The 21,220-nt window shown below is 40.5% G+C and overlaps 1 protein-coding gene across 2 annotated transcripts; it reads left to right on the top strand.

The window, feature by feature from the left end:
• Positions 1–128: 128 nt before the first annotated feature.
• On the top strand, positions 129–19,801 carry LOC137177113 (SLAIN motif-containing protein 1-like). 2 transcript variants are annotated; one of them, XM_067583230.1, is made up of 10 exons: positions 129–738; positions 3,444–3,580; positions 9,355–9,504; positions 9,838–9,957; positions 11,946–12,095; positions 13,090–13,461; positions 15,492–15,503; positions 16,073–16,219; positions 16,356–16,677; positions 18,695–19,801. In XM_067583230.1, exons 1-10 carry the CDS (start codon positions 314–316, stop codon positions 18,768–18,770), a joined length of 1,911 nt encoding a protein of 636 aa, XP_067439331.1. In that variant the 5' UTR covers positions 129–313; the 3' UTR covers positions 18,771–19,801. The 2 variants fall into 2 exon arrangements, with proteins under 2 accessions (XP_067439331.1, XP_067439332.1); XM_067583231.1 differs by lacking the exon at positions 15,492–15,503 and having other exon boundaries at positions 131–738.
• Positions 19,802–21,220: the final 1,419 nt, after the last annotated feature.

The following is a 21,220-nucleotide window of genomic DNA, read 5'->3' as shown; positions in this document are numbered from 1 at the left end:
GCAGGTTATGTTTTCAATATATTACGGTTTAAACTAACGACAGGTGCAATTACTACCTGTAATCAGTCCTTCCGGTTGGGGAGGTGGAGGCTGAGGGTGTGTGTGGTGTTGGAGGGGTGGAGTTATTATAGTCTCCCATTGGGTGACAGTCCAGACAGGCGTACTAGACTGATTACTACCGCTACCAGAATACAGAAAGCAGTGTGAGGGCGTCGGGTGAGCCAGCAGCCGCAGCAGCTCGGCCCTACCTGTCCTCCATTTCTGGATCCAGATTGGAGGTGGATGCTATAAGAAAGCGTTATTTTGTGATCCAATGGAGGCAGCCGTACTGAACCCCGCGATCATGACGGAGGTGGACTGCAACAGCAACACCCTGAACGCAGAGCTGGAGGTGAAGAAGCTTCAGGAGCTGGTCCGGAAACTGGAGCGGCAGAATGAGCAGCTGCGGACCCGGGCGAGCGGCTGCGCAGGCGGCCCGCATGTGCTGCCTATACCTCCGGCGTGCGTCGGGGGATACTGCCTACCCAGCCCGCCTCCCACCCTGCTGTGCCAGACGTCCTTGGGGTCATTCGCGCTCCCACCGGAGGAGCCTTTCGACTATCTCCACCGGCACACCGCCGGGGACGGAGAGGCTGCCGCGGGGGAGGCGGAGGACGCGTCTGAGCCGTCGGTTCTGGATGAGCTGGAGCTTTTGGACTTGGATTCTCTGTGCTGCTCAGAGGAGTCTGATGAATCATGGTAACTGTCGGGTTTTTTTGTTTTAATTCAACCATTTGTTGCTTTGTGCAGAAGGTCCAAGTCATGAATCTTGAATGCAAAGACCATAAATGATGTTTGATGGTTCAACTGGTTGATTTTCTTCTTATTCCTGATCATATTCATATTAAAGCTTTGCAGCTTTCTGCAGGGCCAAAACAAAGCCACACACCACGTAAGTTAATTAGGCAGCTGAGAGGAGAGGCCACTTGTTATCAGGCCTGTCATCAGGGCTGCACCAAGCTGCCATTCTCCCTCTAGTCTGCACTCAGAGAAATTCATCTTAAAATGTCACTTGCTGGATGCTTTTCAGTGCCTTGTATTAACTATAGTGCCTCATACAGGGAATCAAACCATAGATCCAGCTGTATCTGTGTCATGCTTTGAGCTTCAGTGCAACACTTTCCATGACATAATGTGTCTGTTTTCTGTGATATCTTTATAAAATCTTGCAGATTAACACTGGAGGCCTTGTTGAATTATGACCTGTTACTTAGTGTTGTGTTTTTCTATTGAAGGAAGTGGCTGCAAAGAGAGGAAATCAGTTTCAAGAACTGACATTTTCATGCAAACAAGCCAAATACTTTTAGTAACTACTTAATTACTTTTTCAGTTAATCAATAAGTTGGCAATGAAAGGGTCCCTTTTTAAAACATTAAAAACTGCTATGTTTTGGTCTAACGATCATAAAATCTCAACATATTCAATTCATGATGATTCAAAATGGAGAAAACTAAAAGAATCGTCACATCTGAGTGTGATCGGTGACTGTTTTTAACTTAATTAAACTCACAACTGATTAATTTGCTCATTATGTAATTTTCTGTCTATGGATCAACTGATCGATCAATTCATGATTTCAATCATTGCTGTAATACATGCAGCCAGTAACATGAATGTTTATGTGCTGAGTTTTTTTTTGGTTTTTTTTACTGTTTCCAATTTATAAGATCCCCTGGAGCTGCGATTGATCAATTAGTCCATCGAAAGAAAATTAGTCAGCAACTATTTTGATAATCGTTTAATCATTTTAGTCGCTTTGTTAAGCAAAAATGTCATATCTGCATGTTGCAGCTTCTCAAATGTGATAATTTGAAGCTTTTCTGTGTCATATAGGTTAGTAAACTGAATTTCTTTGGATTTTAGACTGTTGATCGGACAAACTAAGATATTTGAAGACGTCACCATGAGATGTTAGAAATTATAACTGACATTTTTCACTATTTTATAGACAAAACGATAAATCAAGAAGATAATCTGCAGAATAATCAATAATAGTTAGTTATAGCAGTAAGGTACACCTACACTACTGTAGCTCATACAGCAGCCCTGCAATAAATCCAAAGTGCATGTTCATGTTCACTCATGAAAAGTGTTTATGATCATTTTGGAGGCTGTAGTTTGGGGCTTTGAGAGGTGTTTCTAATATTTTGTCCACCTCCATTCATATGAATTGAGATGGACATAAATGCATGTTAGAAACAGAGGAGGTCAAAATATTTTGACAGGAAGTATGACTGATTCTGCACTGCAGCACACGCGGATTCATCTTTTATTTGGTGTATTAACATTGCAGGTGCTTCCCTCCCTGCGTCTAGAAATAGTGACCGAGGTGTGTGTGTGTTCGTGTGTGTGTGTTCTGTCCCCTTCAGGTCAGACTTCCACCTGATGTCAGTGGAGGTTTTAATCTATAATTCAGTTCCCTCCGTGTTGCCCACAGAGCAAAATCAAGGGGAAAAAAAGCAGTTCAGGGCTGTCAGAATAATCTGATCTACTTCATTTCAACAGAGCGACTCGTCTTCGTGATATCTGAAAAGCTTAACACCACCTTTAAGCCAGGAGGAGAGATTTGTCTGAGTCAGGAGGGGATGAGTTGGTGGCACAAAGGAAGGATGGAGTCTGAATAGCGACCCATCAGAGGGAAGATTCCCAAATGTACAATATTACTTTCATAACACTGAGATCCTACCAACATGTAGTTAGATATGTACTAAAACTGTGTATAAATTACACCTACATGTTGGTGATTGTTCCATTTACAATTAGTCATCTCGAATTGTGTCAGATTTTAAACTCAGGATGTAAAAATCAGATAAAGTTGGCCAGAGTCCTACAAATGCTTAGTGTTCATATTTTTATGGAAAAAAAAACAAAATTTTTGGTTGTAAACACTTTTTCAACATAGATACCATCACATATCTTATAATAAGTAGTTATGTTTCCATCCAAACATTAAGTAAATCTCAAATGAAGTGCAATATCGGGTACAAGAAATAAAGAGGCTTGGAGATAGACTGGAATAAAAACAGAGTCTGTCCTGAAAAATGAAGAATAATTGAGGAGTCGTTGGATTTATGATGAGAAAGAAGAACATTTCTTGCTGAGATCAAAGAATTGTTCTCGCAGCTAATAAAATTTTTAACCACTCCAGCAGCTTGTCTGTATGGACGGCAGCGTCGGTCTGACCGCTGTGGTTCAGACTGAAATATCTCAACAACTATCGGATGGATAGAGATTATCTTTTGTACAGATATTCATGGTTCCCAGAGGATGAAACCTACAGATTTTGGTGATCTCCTGACCTTTCCTTCAGCTCCTTCATGACTTTGACAGTGTTGTTAAATATTACATTGTTCTGCAGCAGTTAAAACAATAGTTTGACTCCCAGCATTTCAATCTCTCTGTAGGTTGTATGTATCATCAAGAGCCACAGAGTCCTCAGATGATTCCCTCACACCTCTGCAGTGGTGCCGGCAGGTTCTGGACTGTCCCAAATCGGAGGTGGAGGCTGCGAGGCGATCGCTGTCCCTCCGACTGGAACAAGGTGCGAGACACAGTGTGTGTGTGTGTGTGTGTGTGTGTGTGTGTGTGTGTGTGGTGGTGAGAAAAAAAAAGCTGTGATTGGCCCCTGGAGGGAAGTTTGTGTTGTACAGCAAAAGAGCCAACAGCGCACAACAAGATGCATCCATACAAACCTTAAGACTCTCACTGTTGTCATAGGGTGTCTGAGATGAGCTAAATCAGTGATATCACACCTTAGACTTGTTACCATAGCAAGTGCAAACTGTTCTGCACTGCTAGAACATATACAGTTGTGCTTGAAAAAAAGAAAAAGTTCACAAAAGGAAAGTGAATGAATGTAAATACAGCAGATTATGTGTGAAAACGCAACACAGATCGTCTCAATCTCTCCAGTTTCCAATGAAGTGCTGTAAAGTGAATTTTCTATTAATTTTAACAAAAAATGTTCGCAGAAGAATAAAACATGCAAGTGCAGTTAGCAGCAGTAAAATACTGTAAATGTTTGTGCACTTTAAGGAAAGATATTATGTCCTAAAAATAGATCACTACAGTCCGTCTCAACAAAACCTCACAAGTCTGCAGAAGATTCAGTATGAAATTGCTTGTTCTTGCAATGCAAATGCAAGAAATATTGTACACGCTTTGGTGGCATCGATGAAACTAAACTGCATTCAAGATGTACAGCTGAACAGTTTTGTCTGTGTGTGTGTGTCTCTTGCTGTCTAAGAAACAATGCTAAAAACATTTCTCTGGAGTTCAGCTGGAGTTCAGTCAGGGGACTGTTGCTAATTTCACATTCGTCACTTTTCCGCTAATAAGACATGCATTAGAAAAGTATTTTATGCAATGAGTGTTTTTAGACTTTTAAATTCAGTTGAGCTTTATCTTTCTTAACCAGTCCGGGCCTTTTTTGGCAGCTCTGAATTGATCACTTACATATTTTCACCCTTTTTTTTTTTACTGTGGTTAGTGTGGATGTCACTTCTTTTTATGCCCAGTTTCTCTACATTGTTTCATCTTTGTTTCATAACCCACAGCGGATGTCTCTCACTTACCCACAGTGTCTATTTTCTCCTCTCCTCCGTACATTAAACCAAAGGCTGAAAACAGAAATTGCCTGAGATTCCGGGAGACAAGACAGCAGATTAGTTTGCATGACGCTTCCCGCCTCCAGTCTATTTTAAACTGATGTACACAGCTCTTAGGTGTCTTGCCAAAAACACAGGAGCTCACTCACTCACATTTGCTTACTGTCTCACACAACAGTCTCGGCCAGAAGGAGCTGCCAAACAGTTTCTCATCTAGAGTGTATAGCTGGGTGCTCTTGTTGTCTTGTGAAGGAAGCAGTCCAAAATTGATGTCACTTGCTTTAAGTTCCAGATAGATCACTTGGTGTTTAAGCTACTAGGAACCTAATTTATAAAAAAGCGTTCTTTTAAGAGCTACAACTAACTAGTATCAGCTAATGTGCAGGTTATATTTTCTATTAATCAATTAATGGTTTGTTCTTTAAAAACATAAGAAGACAGTGAAGTTTCCATCAAAATTTCCTCAAGCATGAAGTGACATCATCAAATTAAGTGTTGTTTTGTCTGACAAACTGTCTAAAAGTCCACAAATATTCATGTTTCCACATATGAGAAGCTGGAACCATCAAATGCTTGACCAATGACTATTTAAAAGTCAAATGGTTGCTGATAAATCTTCTATTGATGGACTAGCTCTGCTGTACTCTACTTTTTAAAGCCAGGTAATGATGAAAAGTGTTTAAAAGTATCACTTCCTAACATTGTAAAGTACATAAACTGACACTTGTACTTTGCAGAGATACTTTTCCTTTGTGGCCATAATAGGCAGGTTGAAGTTGGATCACCTTCATCGCTTCAGAGTGACTAATCGAGCTCAGCAGGACGGTGGAGAGCTCACTGACGATAATCTGTCCACGCCTCATAGCCTTAAGCAGATCAGGCCCGGGTCACCTGACCTGCATATGCCGTGGTTACAGGCAACACTTAATTATATGATGCATCGCTGACGAAGAAGAAGGGGAAGTCTTGAAGATAAAGGAAACATATCTGAGGAAGTGAAACAGGAAATATGGTTAGCAGTCCGAATAATCAAAAGAGAGAATAGGTTGTGAATCAATAGAAGCCTGCCTCTTGGTTTGCTTTTAGTGTTGCCATGGTTACTTCATGAGCCTGAATCGACTCTCTTTTTAAAAATAGATTTCATGTCTTGAGCCTATTGACAGCCAACCAGGGGGGAAAAATAGCAGATCAGGGTTATCAATCCAAGATGTCAGTGTGTTACAGAAATCCTCGTCTGATCGATGAGTCTGTTTTTTTTGTAGGCCGCGGTTGTGGAGGCAGAGCAGAGGGCTGCGTGTGAAGAGTGAATGGAGGCGACAGCTCCCACGGCCTCAGCTGAACAGGCAGCTTAATACCCTGAAGCCTTTAATGAGAGGAGAAGGTGCTCGACTCACCTGCGTAGGAGAGTTTGAGTCTGTGTGTGTGTGTGTCAGGCTGCTCTGCCTTCCCACACTTTGAATATAAAGTGTTTATCTGCAGTATTTTCAAAGAAATATCTAATTGTTTGGACTGCTCTTTTGCCAGTTAATGAAACCTTTTAAATTAGATTTTGTACTTAAATATTAGCTAATATACTTGGGGAGAATTAAGGCATGCAAAAGACAGTAGTGAACTATCTCCACTGAGTTTATTGAAAACGTTTCAGGCATTAAACGTATTAAAGTGTAATACCTGGTAAAGATCTATGGTCACAAACATTGATTTTTCACTAATCTAATTGGTGACAGTGTGTGAGTTAATGACCTTCTTTTACATTTTGCTTTTGTAAACACTTAGAATTTCCTCTCAAACAGACTCGAGTTCTGTATCTGAACTGATGGTATAAGGATTGGGGTGCTACAGAGATTGTAAATCTCTCCTTTTCAGGCTACATAAATAATCTTAACTTGACTCCAAAATGCTGCCAAATTGAGAATTCAGCACGTCAAGAACATTAAGATACTGTAGCACTGTTGCTTATGTCGGGCATCCACTTCTTTGGTCCAGACTGAAATATCTCAAATAAAGATTGTTGACTTTTCCTTTAGCACCACTTAGCTTCACCATTTGTGGCTTTGAGTGAAATGTTTCCACAGACATTGGTTGGATTGCTATGACATTTGGGTCACACATTCATGCTCCCCGTCAGGATGAAATATAATCATTCTTGTGTCCTCATAACTTTACATATTAGCACCATTATCAGATCAAACTTTCAACTGGTCTTTCACTAAATACCTGCAGAACTAACGGCATTCCCATCAGCCTCGGCTGCACTTTGTGTTCAGTGCTAATTACCAAACGTCGGCATGCTAACGCGCTACATTAAGAAAACATGGAAAACATATCTGCTTAAAATATGCATGTTAGCATTGTCATTGTGAGCATTTTGGCATGCTGACATTAGTATTTAACTTAAAGTATCCTCAAACTCATGTAGACTCTTAATTACAATGTGCTTTAAAATATTAATTACAATGTCAGTTGTGTAAAACAGTAATATGATTATCTTTTTGGACAACATGTACACATATTTGAACATCTCATTAAGCTTTGGGCTTAAATCTGCTGCTATAACACAAGATTTTGGAAGCATAGTGAGGTGTGGCTCTAAGTTCTTCCACACCAAACTGGAAAAATAATGTCTTTTTTTATTAGGGATGAGAATCAAGAACCGGTTCCAAATTGTCCGATCCATTGGAATCATATGCCTCCGAGCTTATCGATTCCTTTTATCGATGCCGGCATGTTTTTCTGATAGTTGCACATTGCAAAACAGTGATGTCAATGTCATGCATCTTTGCTGCTGGAAACTTGCAACAAGAAGGAGTCACGGCGGTAGGATCGAGGCAACAAATAAAACACACCCAAAATAACTGAGAAGACTTAGTGCTGACCCAGTACCATGATCGGGCCATGCTGCAACTGTTCTGTTGGTCTGCTGCTGGAGCTAACAGATAGCGGACTGCCAACTGGTACCAACTGGGGACTTGCTCCAGCCTACTGAGGCCTGTTGTTTCTGCACTGTGTTCAGACTCAGAGATAATAAAACAGTTGCGTTGACGCTGAGAACCTGTGTAGGTCTACTTTTTTTCCACACAGAAAATGAATTGGGAATCGATAAAGAATCAGAGCGATAAGCAGAATCGATAATGGCATCGGTATCAGTTAAAATCTTTTCAATTCCCATCCCTAATCTCTGTGGACCAGTCATGATGTCTAGTGTCCACATACTTTATACTAGCATCTATGCTGCAGTCTGGGCCAGTATTTGGGTCACAGAAGTGGACCTCTGACTCGGCTCGGTCCTCTTGAAGTTGCACCAGCTGTGCAGCTTGTTGCATCAGCGGCAGAGAACCTGCACTCTACATGCTAATGGTGCATCACTTCAAAACCGCAGAGGAATCCTCCCACCAGCTTGGCCTGCTATCGCTCTCTCTTTCTCTCTCCCTGCCGGAGGTTGGGTACAGTGAAATGGAGAGCTGTTGCCATAGAAACCGTTTACATGAAAGGAATACACCCCCTTCATAGCTAAGTGGCTTATATTCGTATTGACAGGTAAGAGAGAGAAATCCTCTTCCTGCATCTCTGGGTGTGTGCAGGCTTCACATGCACACTCTTTAATAAGAAATGCAGGATGCAGCACATTTATATTCATCTTTTCCCTCTAGATATGGCCTGAGTATTCATATCACAGGTGCTACAAACCAGGAGAAGTTTCTTCTCTACATCTATGAATAGTAACCGAGGTGTGTGTGTGTGTGTGTGTGTGTTTGTTTGTCTGAGACACTCAGCACCAGGTACAGCTGCAGTGTACGAGCGGCTCTGTTGTGTTGAATAGTGCTTTGTCCTCTGTGCTTTGTCACATGTGCAGCTGCTGAACAGAGCAGTTGCTGACAGTCACACTGCCGATGAGGTAACTGCTGCACAGTACAGCCCTCTGCTCAATGATGGCGTCTGTCTTTGTATTTTCTACGATTTATTGTTAAGGCCATTTTGAGTTCTGGAGCTACCTGAATTCAGCTCATTAAGGAAGAGTCTGTTTTGAGGTTCTTTTATAAAGGGCACATATCATGCTTTTTGTGATTTTGTGTAATTCTTAGACTGTTTAAATGTTGTTAAACACGGTCGAAGGTCCAAAACTTGAGGTGAACGTATGTAGAAATGCTACCTGTGAGTCCAAAGCCAGGGCGTCAACCTACTCTGACCGATTTAACTATTTTGATCATCGATTTAATCATCATCTTTTTTTTTTCAAGCAAAAACACCAAACATTTAATGGTTCCAGGTTCTCAAATGTGAGAATGTGCTTGCTTTTCTTTCATTACAGTAAATTGAATATTTTGGGGTTTTGGACTGTTTGTCTCACAAACAAGACATTTGATGATGTCACTTTGTGCTCCAGGATACTGTGATGGACATTTTCCACAGACCAAACGATTAATCAATAACGAAAACAATCGTTGCAGCCCAGGAGAAGAGCACTTAGAGTATGACAGGAGTTAGTTGCAAATCAAAGGAAAAACCTGAATAAACGAGTGGAGAAAACGTGTACTTAACCAGTTTTTCTCACATAGTCTCAGCTGTTTAAAGGGCCTTGGTCGGTGAATTTTACAATCAATTTGGCAATGTATTGATGTGTAAAATAAAAAATAATGCTAACTTAACATTAACTTCCGTCTTCCCTCCCATCCCCTGTTCTCCTCCATTAAACCCACTCCTGCCTCAGTCTCCAGGTGGCGTAGCTCACTGTCCAGCCCTTCCCCCTCCTCCTCCTCCTCTCCCGGTCCTCCCCTGAGTCGAGTTGCTGGGGTGTCACCCATCAGCACCTCCCCTTCAGCCAAACCCTGTTCCACTCCCCAGTCGTCCGAAAGACACGGTAAACATACAGCATGCATGTTTGCTCTTGTTTTGGTTAAACTTTGAGTATCAGTCTCTTCAGGAACAGCATATTTAAGTAACTTAATGGCAAAAATGACACATCACAGAATAATTTATGTATTAAATAAATGTTAAATTACTTTTCAGATATTTACAGCAATATTAGAGTGATAACTTTAAAACCAGTTTGAATTAGAATTTGTGTGTATATTAACCTTTTTTTTTGAGGTTTTCATTCAACTTTCTACCTCTAGAAGTTGCATGCATTTTTTTAAAACCTGAATGTCTCATCTTTTTACCTCCCTCCTCTCTCCTCTGCTGCCTCCTTCAGCTCCATCCCTCTCCTCCCCGCTCCACCCGATCCTCCATCGGACACTGAGCCCCGTAGGGAAGGAGCTCTCCCCTGTAGCCGAGAGGACTCCCACGTTCCTCTCTCACCTAGCCAACCGCAGTAAGCCTGCTTCTCCCACTGCTCTGCGCCGCCTTTCTGTCCGCTTTTCATATAAAAACATCCCGAGTCCCGCTTTTCTTGCCTCATATGGAACAGCACAGACAGCAGATAACAAAATATCAGAACACTACTACGCAGGTAAAGACACTCGGTATAAAACTGGGTCAGCCACAAGCTTTTAATGTATTATTTCAACTGTGTTCTCATGTAAGTCGTGAGAGTAAGAGAATGTATTTTTGTTGCAGCTTCAAGCAACAGTTGCAGAAATAAAACTGCTCGTTGCTCATTATATGTCACTATATTCTGCTGCTGTAATTGTATCAGCTGGTGACACATTCGAGTGCATTATTAGTGATGGAAAAAAATAACGTTCCAGACACGGCGAGGGCAAAGCTGCAGGGAACGAGATGGGCCCTGAAGGGAGGAAGCTCACATCCTGAGCTTCATGTAGCAGCAGGTCCTCTGCCGCAGGGGCTCGCTGGTGGTTTTGCACCTAAGGCTCAATTCCATGACAGTGCTACTCCAAACAGCAACGAGGCATTAGAAAAGCTGGGGCATGTGTTGCTTTTTTTGTTCTTTTTTAGATATGCTGTTCCAAATATAAAACTCTCTCTTTCATCTATCTGCCCCCCTTTTGTGAGTCACCAATATAATATCATGTACTTCAGGGCTGAAGTAAGGATTTTTAGAAATATTTAGGTCAAATTTCAACATTTTTTTCAGTACAGTATTAAAAAACCCCACAATAGATCACATTTCTTCATTAATAATTTCTATTAGTTTTGTATCACTTCGTTTTAAATGTTGCAAAACTTTCTCTACACTGCCTATAAGTATGTAATTCTGATGGATAATCTGAAATCCTTTATTTTAACATATTACGTCCTTCAACAAAGTCAAAATTTAAGATATTTAGTCTAAAACGGATCAGAATCAGTCTTTAAAATCCATGCATGATCATAGAATGTAAACTCCTCAAAGTAATACAGAGGAGATGACACTGGTTTCCAAAAAGGGAGCTACATATTTTTATTATACTGACTTCAAAATTGGTTGTTGTCACTTGCATCTTAAAGCCACTTTCAACAACTGGACATACACGTCACCTAAAGACCTAACTGTCTGCTTTTTACTTATTTTTGCACCACTAATGTCGTGCTAAAACTGAAGGATTGCGTCACCCAATTAGTCTGAGACTTCAAAAGTTATAGTTGAGGTTACAAAGGGGGCACACTTGACCTTAGAATGATTTAACATGTCTGTTTGGTTCTTAATCCACAGGAGTGTTGCTCACAGTATTGAAAAATAACATTTATTTTCAGCAGCACAGTTTTTTAAGGAAACAATGTCCCAGTTCCTCTAGATATTATTGAGAATGGGTGTCATGGGGACTATTTCTTAAGCAGAAAGTAGCTCCAGTGAGCTTCCACTGTAGGAAAGTGAGAAATTATGATGTTTTGTATTTTGACTGAATCAACCCTTTAAATTCACACTCAGATGCACCTTGTCAAAGGTGTAAATGATGATTATGTTAACAGATGTAGCAAAATGTTGAAATTCAGCCAAAGATGACTAAAATAAATCTAATAAAGGGTGCAAATTGTGACAAAAGTGATTAAAATAATCCTTTTCATCATTGTCATTATTCTAGAGTGCAGTTTTAGTGAGCAGATATAGGAATATCATTAACTGGGGAGAGGTTGGTATAACCTCTGAGATAATATTTCTGCCTCACTGGTGCTTAATAGGCTCTAATTCTCCGAGCCAAGTATCACCCTCCATTAGTTTGGATCCTTCATATTTATGTAAAGGACACTCGAAAGACTCGAGGGTGCTTTTCTCACTACTGAGCTACCAAAACCGAACATAGCCGAGCTGCACAGTGACCGTCTCATTTGTTTAACACTGTAGTTAAGATCAAGGATAAGTTGTCGGTGTGGAAAGTTCATCATCAGTCAAACTCTGTTTTCTTGTGTGGCTGTTTGAAGACCGCAGTCTCCGGCGCTCGGCCCTCAGCCCACAGTCATCCATGGACAGTGACCTTGGTGCTTCAGAGGCGGAAGACGACTCCATCGCTCTGGGATACAAACTGCAAGACCTCACTGATGTCCAGGTTATGGCCCGGCTGCAGGAGGAGAGTAAGTAAAGCCAGGAGGAAAACATGCAGATGGTATTTCTGCGGTTGTTTGGCTCTGCCCCCTGTCTCCAGAACAGCTCTTGCTCTGAGAAACAGTGTATGATTAAAGCTCTTAATTGCAGGGAATTTGGTCCACTTCATGCTGACTGTATTGTTCCTCATTTTAGACCAGTAGTTAGCAAACTGGGGGTGCAGAGCATTGCAGAGGAGGCACAAAAATATGGAGCAAAAGTATGGTAGCCGAATAAACTATTAAGGCAAGCTGAGCAATATACTGTAAGACTAAACAAGGATTGGGTGTTTAAAAGGGCATCAGTGGAAAAAATTGTGATACTAGTGTAAATATGATAACTGAATTACATTACCAAACTACTTCTTTCAATACCTTCCTATGCGGAATATAAAACACATTTTAGTTGTATTTTTTCCCTTGACAAAACAATCCAAACTTCTCAAATCCAGCAGTTTTTAATGTTAGTTTAACAGAAGCAGCCATACAAGAACACTGCAAATGGAAAAGTCTCATAACAGGAAATTTAACAATTTAACCTTAAAGTATTTAAGGCTAATTATTCAATACTAGTTTGTGATGCTATAACAGGTTCAATATGAAGTCCTTGTGCTTATAATCAGTAAAACATCATTGTATAGTAAGTATTCTTAAAAATATGGACCTGCATTTCCAGCTAAATCTATTCCAAATGATTTCAGAACATTACAGTGAAAATAGATTTTATATTTAATTGTCTGCTTTGTCAGTTTTTTGTCTGTCATTGTGCGCCAATTCACTTCTTCTGCTGTCCATCTGTCTCTATTGTTCCCTCCTTTCTAATATTTTAACATATGGCACCAGACCTCAGAGCTCATCGCTACTTCAGCTTCATTAACCCCAGGAGGTGATGTCTGTGTCTCTGTGTGTATGTATGTGTGTGTGTGTGTGTGTTTGTGTGTGTGTGTTTGTTTTGCACGCTGTTCCTCATGTCTCGCTCCCCCAGGTCTAAGGCAGGACTACGCCAGCACGACGTCCATCCTGGCCAACCGCCGCAGCCAGAGCTTCACCTTCCAGCTCAGCCAGCTCAGCGCAGGCCCCGACCTGGAGGAGGAAGACGAGGAGGACGACGAAGACTACGGCCTCCTGCCCCCGCCGCAGCCGCGCCTCACCCGTCTGCCGCATTCCCACACCTTCTCCAGCATTCGAGATTGGCGAAGAAGCACCAGTTCCCTGTCCACCCCTCCTTCCACCCCCTCCACCCCTCCGTACCCTTCCGCTGGGTTCGCCTTTCAACCTCAGGCCCACACCCAGCTCCAGGGTTTGGGACTGGGCAGCCCCTGCACAGCCGAGCTGCAGGGCTTCAGACCAGGATCAGGTGAGAGAAGCCACTTTTAACATCATCTCTCTGCCTATAAGGAATTTGTTCTTGTTTGAGATCAGATACTGAAAGGCAAGTCTGTTTTTCTGATTGGAGTCGAGAGTAAAAAAAGGCTTGAATAAAGAAAACAAGGCTCCTTTGTTTGAAAATGTCAAGGCATTTTACTTTTTTGTGCCAAAAGTAGAAGAAGCCTTAAAGCTGCACTAACATATTTTTGCTTTTGACAAAGGATGAAATCACCTTTTTATATAATTTAGTGATGAACATACAGAATTATCACTCAACTCTGCAGTTCCCCTCAGCTCAGCTGAGTATCTTAGCATCTTTCAGCTCATTTACAACAGTTGAACAAGCTCTGATAAACCTGCTGTATGCTAACTGCCAAACGACATGCAGCAAACAGACACTCAAAATAGCTACAGTATCCGACTGCTACTAGGAAATGTAAATAAACTAGTAGCCTCGCTACATGTATTGTCTCTGCTCCCCAACACTGATAATACCATATATCAGTGTTGTGTTTACAGCTTGTTTTAATGCCGCCAAGTGGTCAAGAAAATAGTTTAAAGCAACTTTAATCCTACCTGCAGACCCCAGAGGTTTACTTTCTGTCATATCTCACAGGTGCTTTATTCTATCATTCTAATTTTTCATGACTTTGTCAATCAGTTTGTTCTTAATGACGTTTCTGTTTTGATGAGTGCTTTTTAAAAATACCAATGTTTTGGGGTCCTGGACGACCCCAGTCAAACATTCCACCGCTGCAGTTTTAATAGATGGAACTATTTATTGAGTTAATGTTTGCCAAGGGTCCTCATTTAAAGTATCACACACTACCAGGAGGGGTAGGGGCACTCCACTGTAATAAAGAAAAGTGTATATTTTTGTTTTACACAATATGCAAATTAACTGCAACTTTCCTAAAATAATAATGTTTTGTTTGTTTTTTTTTCAGATGACATTAATTACATAACTAATAATATTTTGAGAAGCCCTAAGTTAACATTTTGCTATGATGGTTGTTTCTTATAGTAGTTTATTCTTTGGGTCCTCAGGGACCCCAGTTGGTAGTCCTGATGTTTGCACAATGAGGGTTAAAGCGGTGCTCCAATAATTTATAATAATCATTAAATATTAATTATTAAATGTAATTACCATTAAATAATTTATGTAGATGAATTTAAAGGATGGGTTCACAATTTTTCAAGTCTGTCTTAAATGAACCCAAATGAATGGATTTGTGCCCAAATGAACAGTGAAACAGGTTTTGCGCACTGTTATCATCCCTCCAGTTCATACTGACTATAAGAAGATCTCTTCCAAACACGCTTACAATGTAAGTGCTGAGGGACAAAATATAGTCCCCATTTTGAGCAAAAATGTATTTAAAGTTAAGTTAAAAAGAATAAACTTGGCACGAAAAAGAGAGCAACTCTGAAAGATATTGACTTGATTTGACTAACTTGAAAGACTGAAGCCTCATATTCGCTTCAAATAAACTTTGAAATACATTCTTGCACAGAAGGAGGACTGTGGATTTTGTCCCCCATCACTTATACTAAAAGCACATTATGAACGGATCTCTTAATTACCAGTATGAACAAGAGGAATGATTATAGCAAGAGAAAAAGTGTCAATATTCATTTGGGCACCTGACTGTGGTTTTAAGACAGACTTGAAAAACATCCTTTTAAAAATGCTCAATCATAGCAGGGGTGGCTGACGTATACACAAGCCTACACTTCCCATAATCTAACCCAATAGTATCTCTCTTTGCTAGGCCACCCAGTGAACGAATACGTGTTTGGAGTTCCTTTTTCGTTTTAGAGTCAGTTTGTCAAAAAATATGAGTAAACAAGTGCTACTTTTTTGAAATAAACCACTGTCAATGCTGTGAACACTACTAATGAGAGCTCTCTGTGTTTATATGTTTTGTATGTGCAATATTTATGTGTGTATTTACTGTACGTGCATATGTGTATGTTGTTGGCCATATTGTTTTGGGGAAACTTCATCATGGCGTCCAGCCGAATATGAGAGTAAGTCGACACCGTTTTCCACTCGATTCCAAACATACTTCATACCTCAAACATTGAAAAGTTATTTTAAAACATTAATTCAACTTCTCTGTGACAGAACACAATATAAAAACACTTAAACTCATTAATTCACCACTCATAAGTATTTCCTCACCATCTTTCTCATTCTGAGAAGTATCCCGTCTTTGCTCGCTAATCATGCGTCAATGCCCCGAACTGACCCACACTGATGCTCTAACCACTTAATAATAACTCTGTCTAAGCCTCTTGTACAACTGCTCTTAAAGCTCTCAGACTGGCGTGTGTTTCCGTTCCAAGTTGGAGACGAGAGAGAGGGAGAGAGAGTTTGATGGGATTAGCGTTAGGAGTGTATATCTGACTGAGGGGGCTGGAAACTGTTGTATGGTAAAGGAGATCACGGCAAGCTTTACAGTTGTCTTAAGGGATGGAGTTGGTATATTGTTATGGTATATGGTCTTTATTTGTATCTTTACTTTAAATCTTTCCTGATGCAGTTTTAAGCTTCTACAATTTATTTTGATGTGGGTGTTTCTGTCTGTCTCTGCCAGATAAGCTGCGGAGGAGCATGCCTAACCTTGTCAGAGCTCCCAGCATGCCAAGTGTGCCCATTCCAACCAATCCAAGCGCTTCCCCTTTGCTTCGTAACAGCCAGAGCTTTGATTCGTCCAGTGGGCTGGCTCGCCTGCAGTCCTCCAGTAAGATACTACTTCTAAGTGTTTTTTTTTTAGATGAAAGTTAATTATTATGAAATTTAACACGTTTTAAGATCAGTTAACTCATTTTGGTTTTCTTTCTTATGCTTGTGTATCTGTTATCCCCGCCCACCTCCAGTCCCCTCCCCAGGCCAGCTGCAGAACAGAGTCCAGAGCGTGGGCAACTTTTCCTCGTTGTCACGGCAACCCCTAAAAGCCACCGCCTACGTCAGTCCCACTATCAAAGGCTCGGCCACCATGCCAACGTCCACCAGCCTCCAGTCATTGAACTGCAGCAGCGGGAGTAACAGCGGGATCCCCATGCTCAGTAAACTGCCTGGCGGAGGGGCGACGCCCACTTCCACGCCAACCACTCCTCGCAGCAGCCTGCCCCGCCCCGCCTCCTTCATTGGCACCCCAAGCTCCACCCCACGCAGCAAGGCAGCCCAACCAGCGCGCAGGTAAACCCTGTTGGAATCAGATTTAATATGCAGGATTTTTGTTTGCGCTTTTCTGTAAAGGCTGTCAAATTCAACAAATACACAATATATAAAAGTTGTTATTTCATCTTTTCAAATATGTGATATGATCTCAGGTAAAAAAAATTCAACAACAGGTTTGTGCTAGAAGACCAAAAATGTAGCTAGTGGACCAAAGACTTTCCAGAAATTCCCTCTTGAACATTAGGTTTGTGGCAAATTAATTTCATAGCATATTATAAGTACTCCACTCCACACTGATTCTGATGACACTGCATGTAACTGAGCCTAAACACAGTCATTGATGTTGGGCTCAGTGAAACCAGGTAACACAAAGAGAACCAGACTAAGTGGAACTTTCTTTGTGATAAAAGTTCTTGATTCAGCATGGCCACCTCAGTATGAATTTGGGTCAGAAATGTAAATTTTACATTTAATTAAATATTTAATCAACAGGGATGTTATACTTTTTTCAGTTTATAACAATAATATAGTCAAAATTTCAACGTTGCCAGAAAATCTCCTGCAATATCTTTTCATGAGTCCATAAGCCTTTTTAATTTACAGTCATCTTTTTGTTGGGCTGACAAAATAGAATATTTATTTAATGATTTTTTAAAAATTATTATTATTTATTAATTTCTACTAGGCTAATTTACATCTGTAGTCTTATCTTGACGGTAATTTGCAGTAGATGTAAAAATACCATATTTTAGGTGTGACCATAGATTGTAAAAAATAATGGACGTAGCCACTGTGACATCACACATTGGTTTGTGAACTCCCGTTTTGACGCCTCAGGTTTGCATTTTGACTGTCACCATCTTGGATATTTGGAGCCAGAAGTAACCGTGTTTGGACAAGACAGTAGAGCTGACCCCAGTGAATTTACAGACACATTTAATGATTATGCTAATGCTAATTTTCACTAGCAAAAAAACAGGCTTAAAACTATTAAAAAAAAATTTCTTACCAGGGAAAAAATGAACATCCGACTCCTTAGAGGGTCTTTTAGAGGAGGAGTTCTCAACCTTTTGTAACTTGAGGCCCACTTCTGATTGTGAAAAAAATTCAGAGGACCACTTTCCCAAATAAAAGAAAAAAACATAACATGACAAAAAAACTGGGCTGTAAATAAGTGTTATGCCACCTGTCAGCTGTATTGACCAAAATAAATATTCTGTTTACCCTCAGTGAGACACTTGGGCTTGCTTCTGAGAAAATAAGATCAAGTCGTGGTGGGATGGGTTAGAGGCTGACATGCAGAGTTGCATTCCAAGTTGCTTTCAGTTTGTTTCTTGCCTTTGATTTTGTGACGGTCACAATGGAAAACCCTGACTCACATAAATAGGTGCTGGTGGTGAGAGGCAACAGAAATTTGATTGCCTGTTTTGATTGAGAGGGATATTGACTGGCAGCCAGTATGCAGAATGAAGCAAGGTCAACCTGTGTGAGCTAAAGCTTCAGGCTGTTGTCTGCTGATAGTTCCATTAGTTCATTTTCCAACACAGTGGAAAGAGACATGTCTTCTGAAGCAGGATCCACAGAAAAAGCTAGCTAGCTAACAGCTAAAGCTAGCTCAAAATGTAACTGGTCATTGAAATGATTTATTTAGATATAAAAATAACTAGCTTTGTAAACTTTGTAAATTATTATATTATTTTTTTAACAATTTGGCAGTACCACTGCTTCTGCGGCCCACTAGATGGCGTTATGAGGTCCACCAGTGGGCCGCAGCTGTTTTAGAGGGTCTTTGAAGACTTGAAACTAGCAATTGAGAACAAACTTATTAAGAAACTGTGTGCTGAGGTAATAAATCAAGAAGTAGGGTCATTTTCTCATAGACTTCTATACAGACTTCTTTTTGGAGCCACTGGAGTCACCCCTGCTGGCCATTAGAGGGAATGCAAGTTTAAGTCACTTTCACATTGGCTTCACTTTTCAGACCCGGAGCTATCCACTTTGGTGTGACCCTTTTGTTGTTCTTCCTTTTTTCCAGTTTACTGACGCCTCCAAAGAGCTTGTCCACCCTCAGTGCCCTTCGTGACAGCACCTGGAGAGACGGCTGCTACTGATGAATGGATGAACTGGTGCAGTAGTGCAGTGGCACCCCGCTGGCTGGGGTAACTCACTACTCCTCAACATCAAAGTTTTCATTGGGGACCTTGAATGGGTTTGACCAAAAAGTAACTGTTAAGATGACCTTAAATCTGAGATCCTGCATAGAATAGTTAAAATGGTATCAGACGGACCACAGGTGAGGGGTCTCCACATGAACTGATCTCTCATGTCACCTATTCGATTCTATGCAGAATTTCTTCGGGGAAGGCGGGTTGATTCTTTTGTTTTTTTCTGGATTTGAGTGTATGAGTTTGGTCTGTGCCAAGTTGCTCTTGTGCAATAAACCACTGGCTGTAGGGTACCAGTAATACTAACCTGCTAAAGAGGGCTGCCAGTTTTTATGAAATGAGCCTCACGATATTATATTTATTTATATATTTATTTTGAATAAATGTTTTGACTAATCACGTGTTTTCCCTCTGGCAAGAAGCGCCAATGATGCTGCTAAAATTTAATCAGTCCCTGTTAGACTGGGCACATTTGGTCTAATTTTTACAAGAAAGACATTAAAGTATGTATTCGTGTTCAAAGCTAACTATTAAGTGTGCATATATATATATATATATATGCAATATTATTGAATTTTAAATGTGAATCTTGACCAAAATGAAATGTCTGAATGTGTTTACAAAATTGTCTCACCATGGCATCACAAAACTTTGTGCATATTAACACTTTAAAATTATTTAATGACCTATAAGGGATCTGTTCATGTTGCACTTTGTATAAATCTCTGGACTTACTGATATTTTTATGTTCTGTTTACTAATAATTGCACTTCGTTTTACATTTGCAACTGTTGTTAATAATGTGTTTTTGGGAGATATCACAGTTAAACACGGCATAATGTAGCACTCTTTGTTTGTAATATTTGACTTATGTTTTTAAATGACCATTATCACAGCACATTTCACAAAATCCTAACACTTTGTTACTGTGATGGACTGAATGAGTGAAACATTTTAATAAAACACACTGAATTAAAGCTGTCTTTTCCCACTACTTTATGTTGAATATAAACAGGAAAGTCTTATGTATAACGAGTAAAATTATGAATTACTGTATCTTCCAATCAGTATGTAACAAGATGTGGGAAAAGTGCACCAAGAGGTTGGCTGTTGGCATTTTAATGTTGCCACCTTGTGGTAGAATCAAATATCTCAACATGGATTTAACACAAAGGAGGAGATGGCATGAAATACAAAAGACTATTGTTTTCACCACACAGGCAGATTTAGCAATGCAATCCTAGAAATGGGATATTTTTTACCCTGCAAAGCTGTCAGTGTGATGCTAAATGAATTAATATATTTCAATGAAGGTGACTTTCATACTTGTCTGATTATGAATGACATTTAGGAGCACAAAAAGTTGATATTCAGTCTTCAAGGAGTGTGTCTGTACCCTTGTTACACTTAACATTTCATTAACAGACATTTTCTTTGGATCTCCATTTGCATGGGGAGTTTCACTGGTTTGGTTACCTCATCTGCACTGCAGCTCCCAGTGTCACCAGTCTGATGACCAGCAACACAGCAGCAGTTCTACCTGGATTGGGGTGTAACTTTCTGACTGAAGATTGAAAAAATCTCAAATGAAAATTGTCTTCAACTGGTGTAAAACTTCAGCTCACTGTGTTTGACAGCAACACTGAAGTTTAAAAGTTGTGGGTTCAATCCTGACTTGATCAGTCCTTTTTTTAAAGTTAGCAGCTGTATTTAAGATTGAAAACCCTTGAGCCTCACACAGGGGGTTATGCAGCGAAAAGTCCTGCACAGCTGAAGTTTTACTGACAAAAGAAAGGGCAACAAACTTTTTAAAAATGTTGGAAGTCTCTTGCATTTGCATGTTTGTTGCTTATTATGTTCTCTCATTATTACACAAAGCCACCACCTGCCTGTCAGGATAAAATGCAAAATTCTCAAATGACACTCAGTGTCTACATACTGTTGTAGACTGCTGTGATACTTATATACGTACTCTTATACTTTATATTCACTCTTACACTTAGATACATGTCTAGGGTTTGATCCCGCATCAGTCTGTGACTTTTGAACGAAATCACTAAGAGGTGAGGTTGAAAACCAATGACTAAAGCCTCAGTAACAGTCAGACTCTGTGGCTCAGTGTATTAGACAGCAGGTTTGTGTTTTAGGGTCGTGGGTTCGATCCCGGGTCAGTCTGTGACTTTTGAATGACATCACTCAGAGGAGAGGTTGAAAAGCGTTCAGAGAAGAGGCATGAGTGTGAAGGGGACCTGGTGGAGTGACGGCTTCGTCAACACAGATCTCAGATACGTCTGCGGACGTGAGGTGGCTGGTTCGATCCCTCTCCTTCACCAGTAACTGGAGCAAAAAAACTGTGTCCCACATGGGTGGGTAAGGGGGGGGGCCTTGTCCTCCCC

Source organism: Thunnus thynnus, chromosome 24, assembly GCF_963924715.1.
Source record: "Thunnus thynnus chromosome 24, fThuThy2.1, whole genome shotgun sequence".
Taxonomy (NCBI): Eukaryota; Metazoa; Chordata; class Actinopteri; order Scombriformes; family Scombridae; genus Thunnus; species Thunnus thynnus.
Note: the sequence above shows the minus strand (reverse complement) of the source record. Positions and strands in the feature narration are given on the sequence as shown.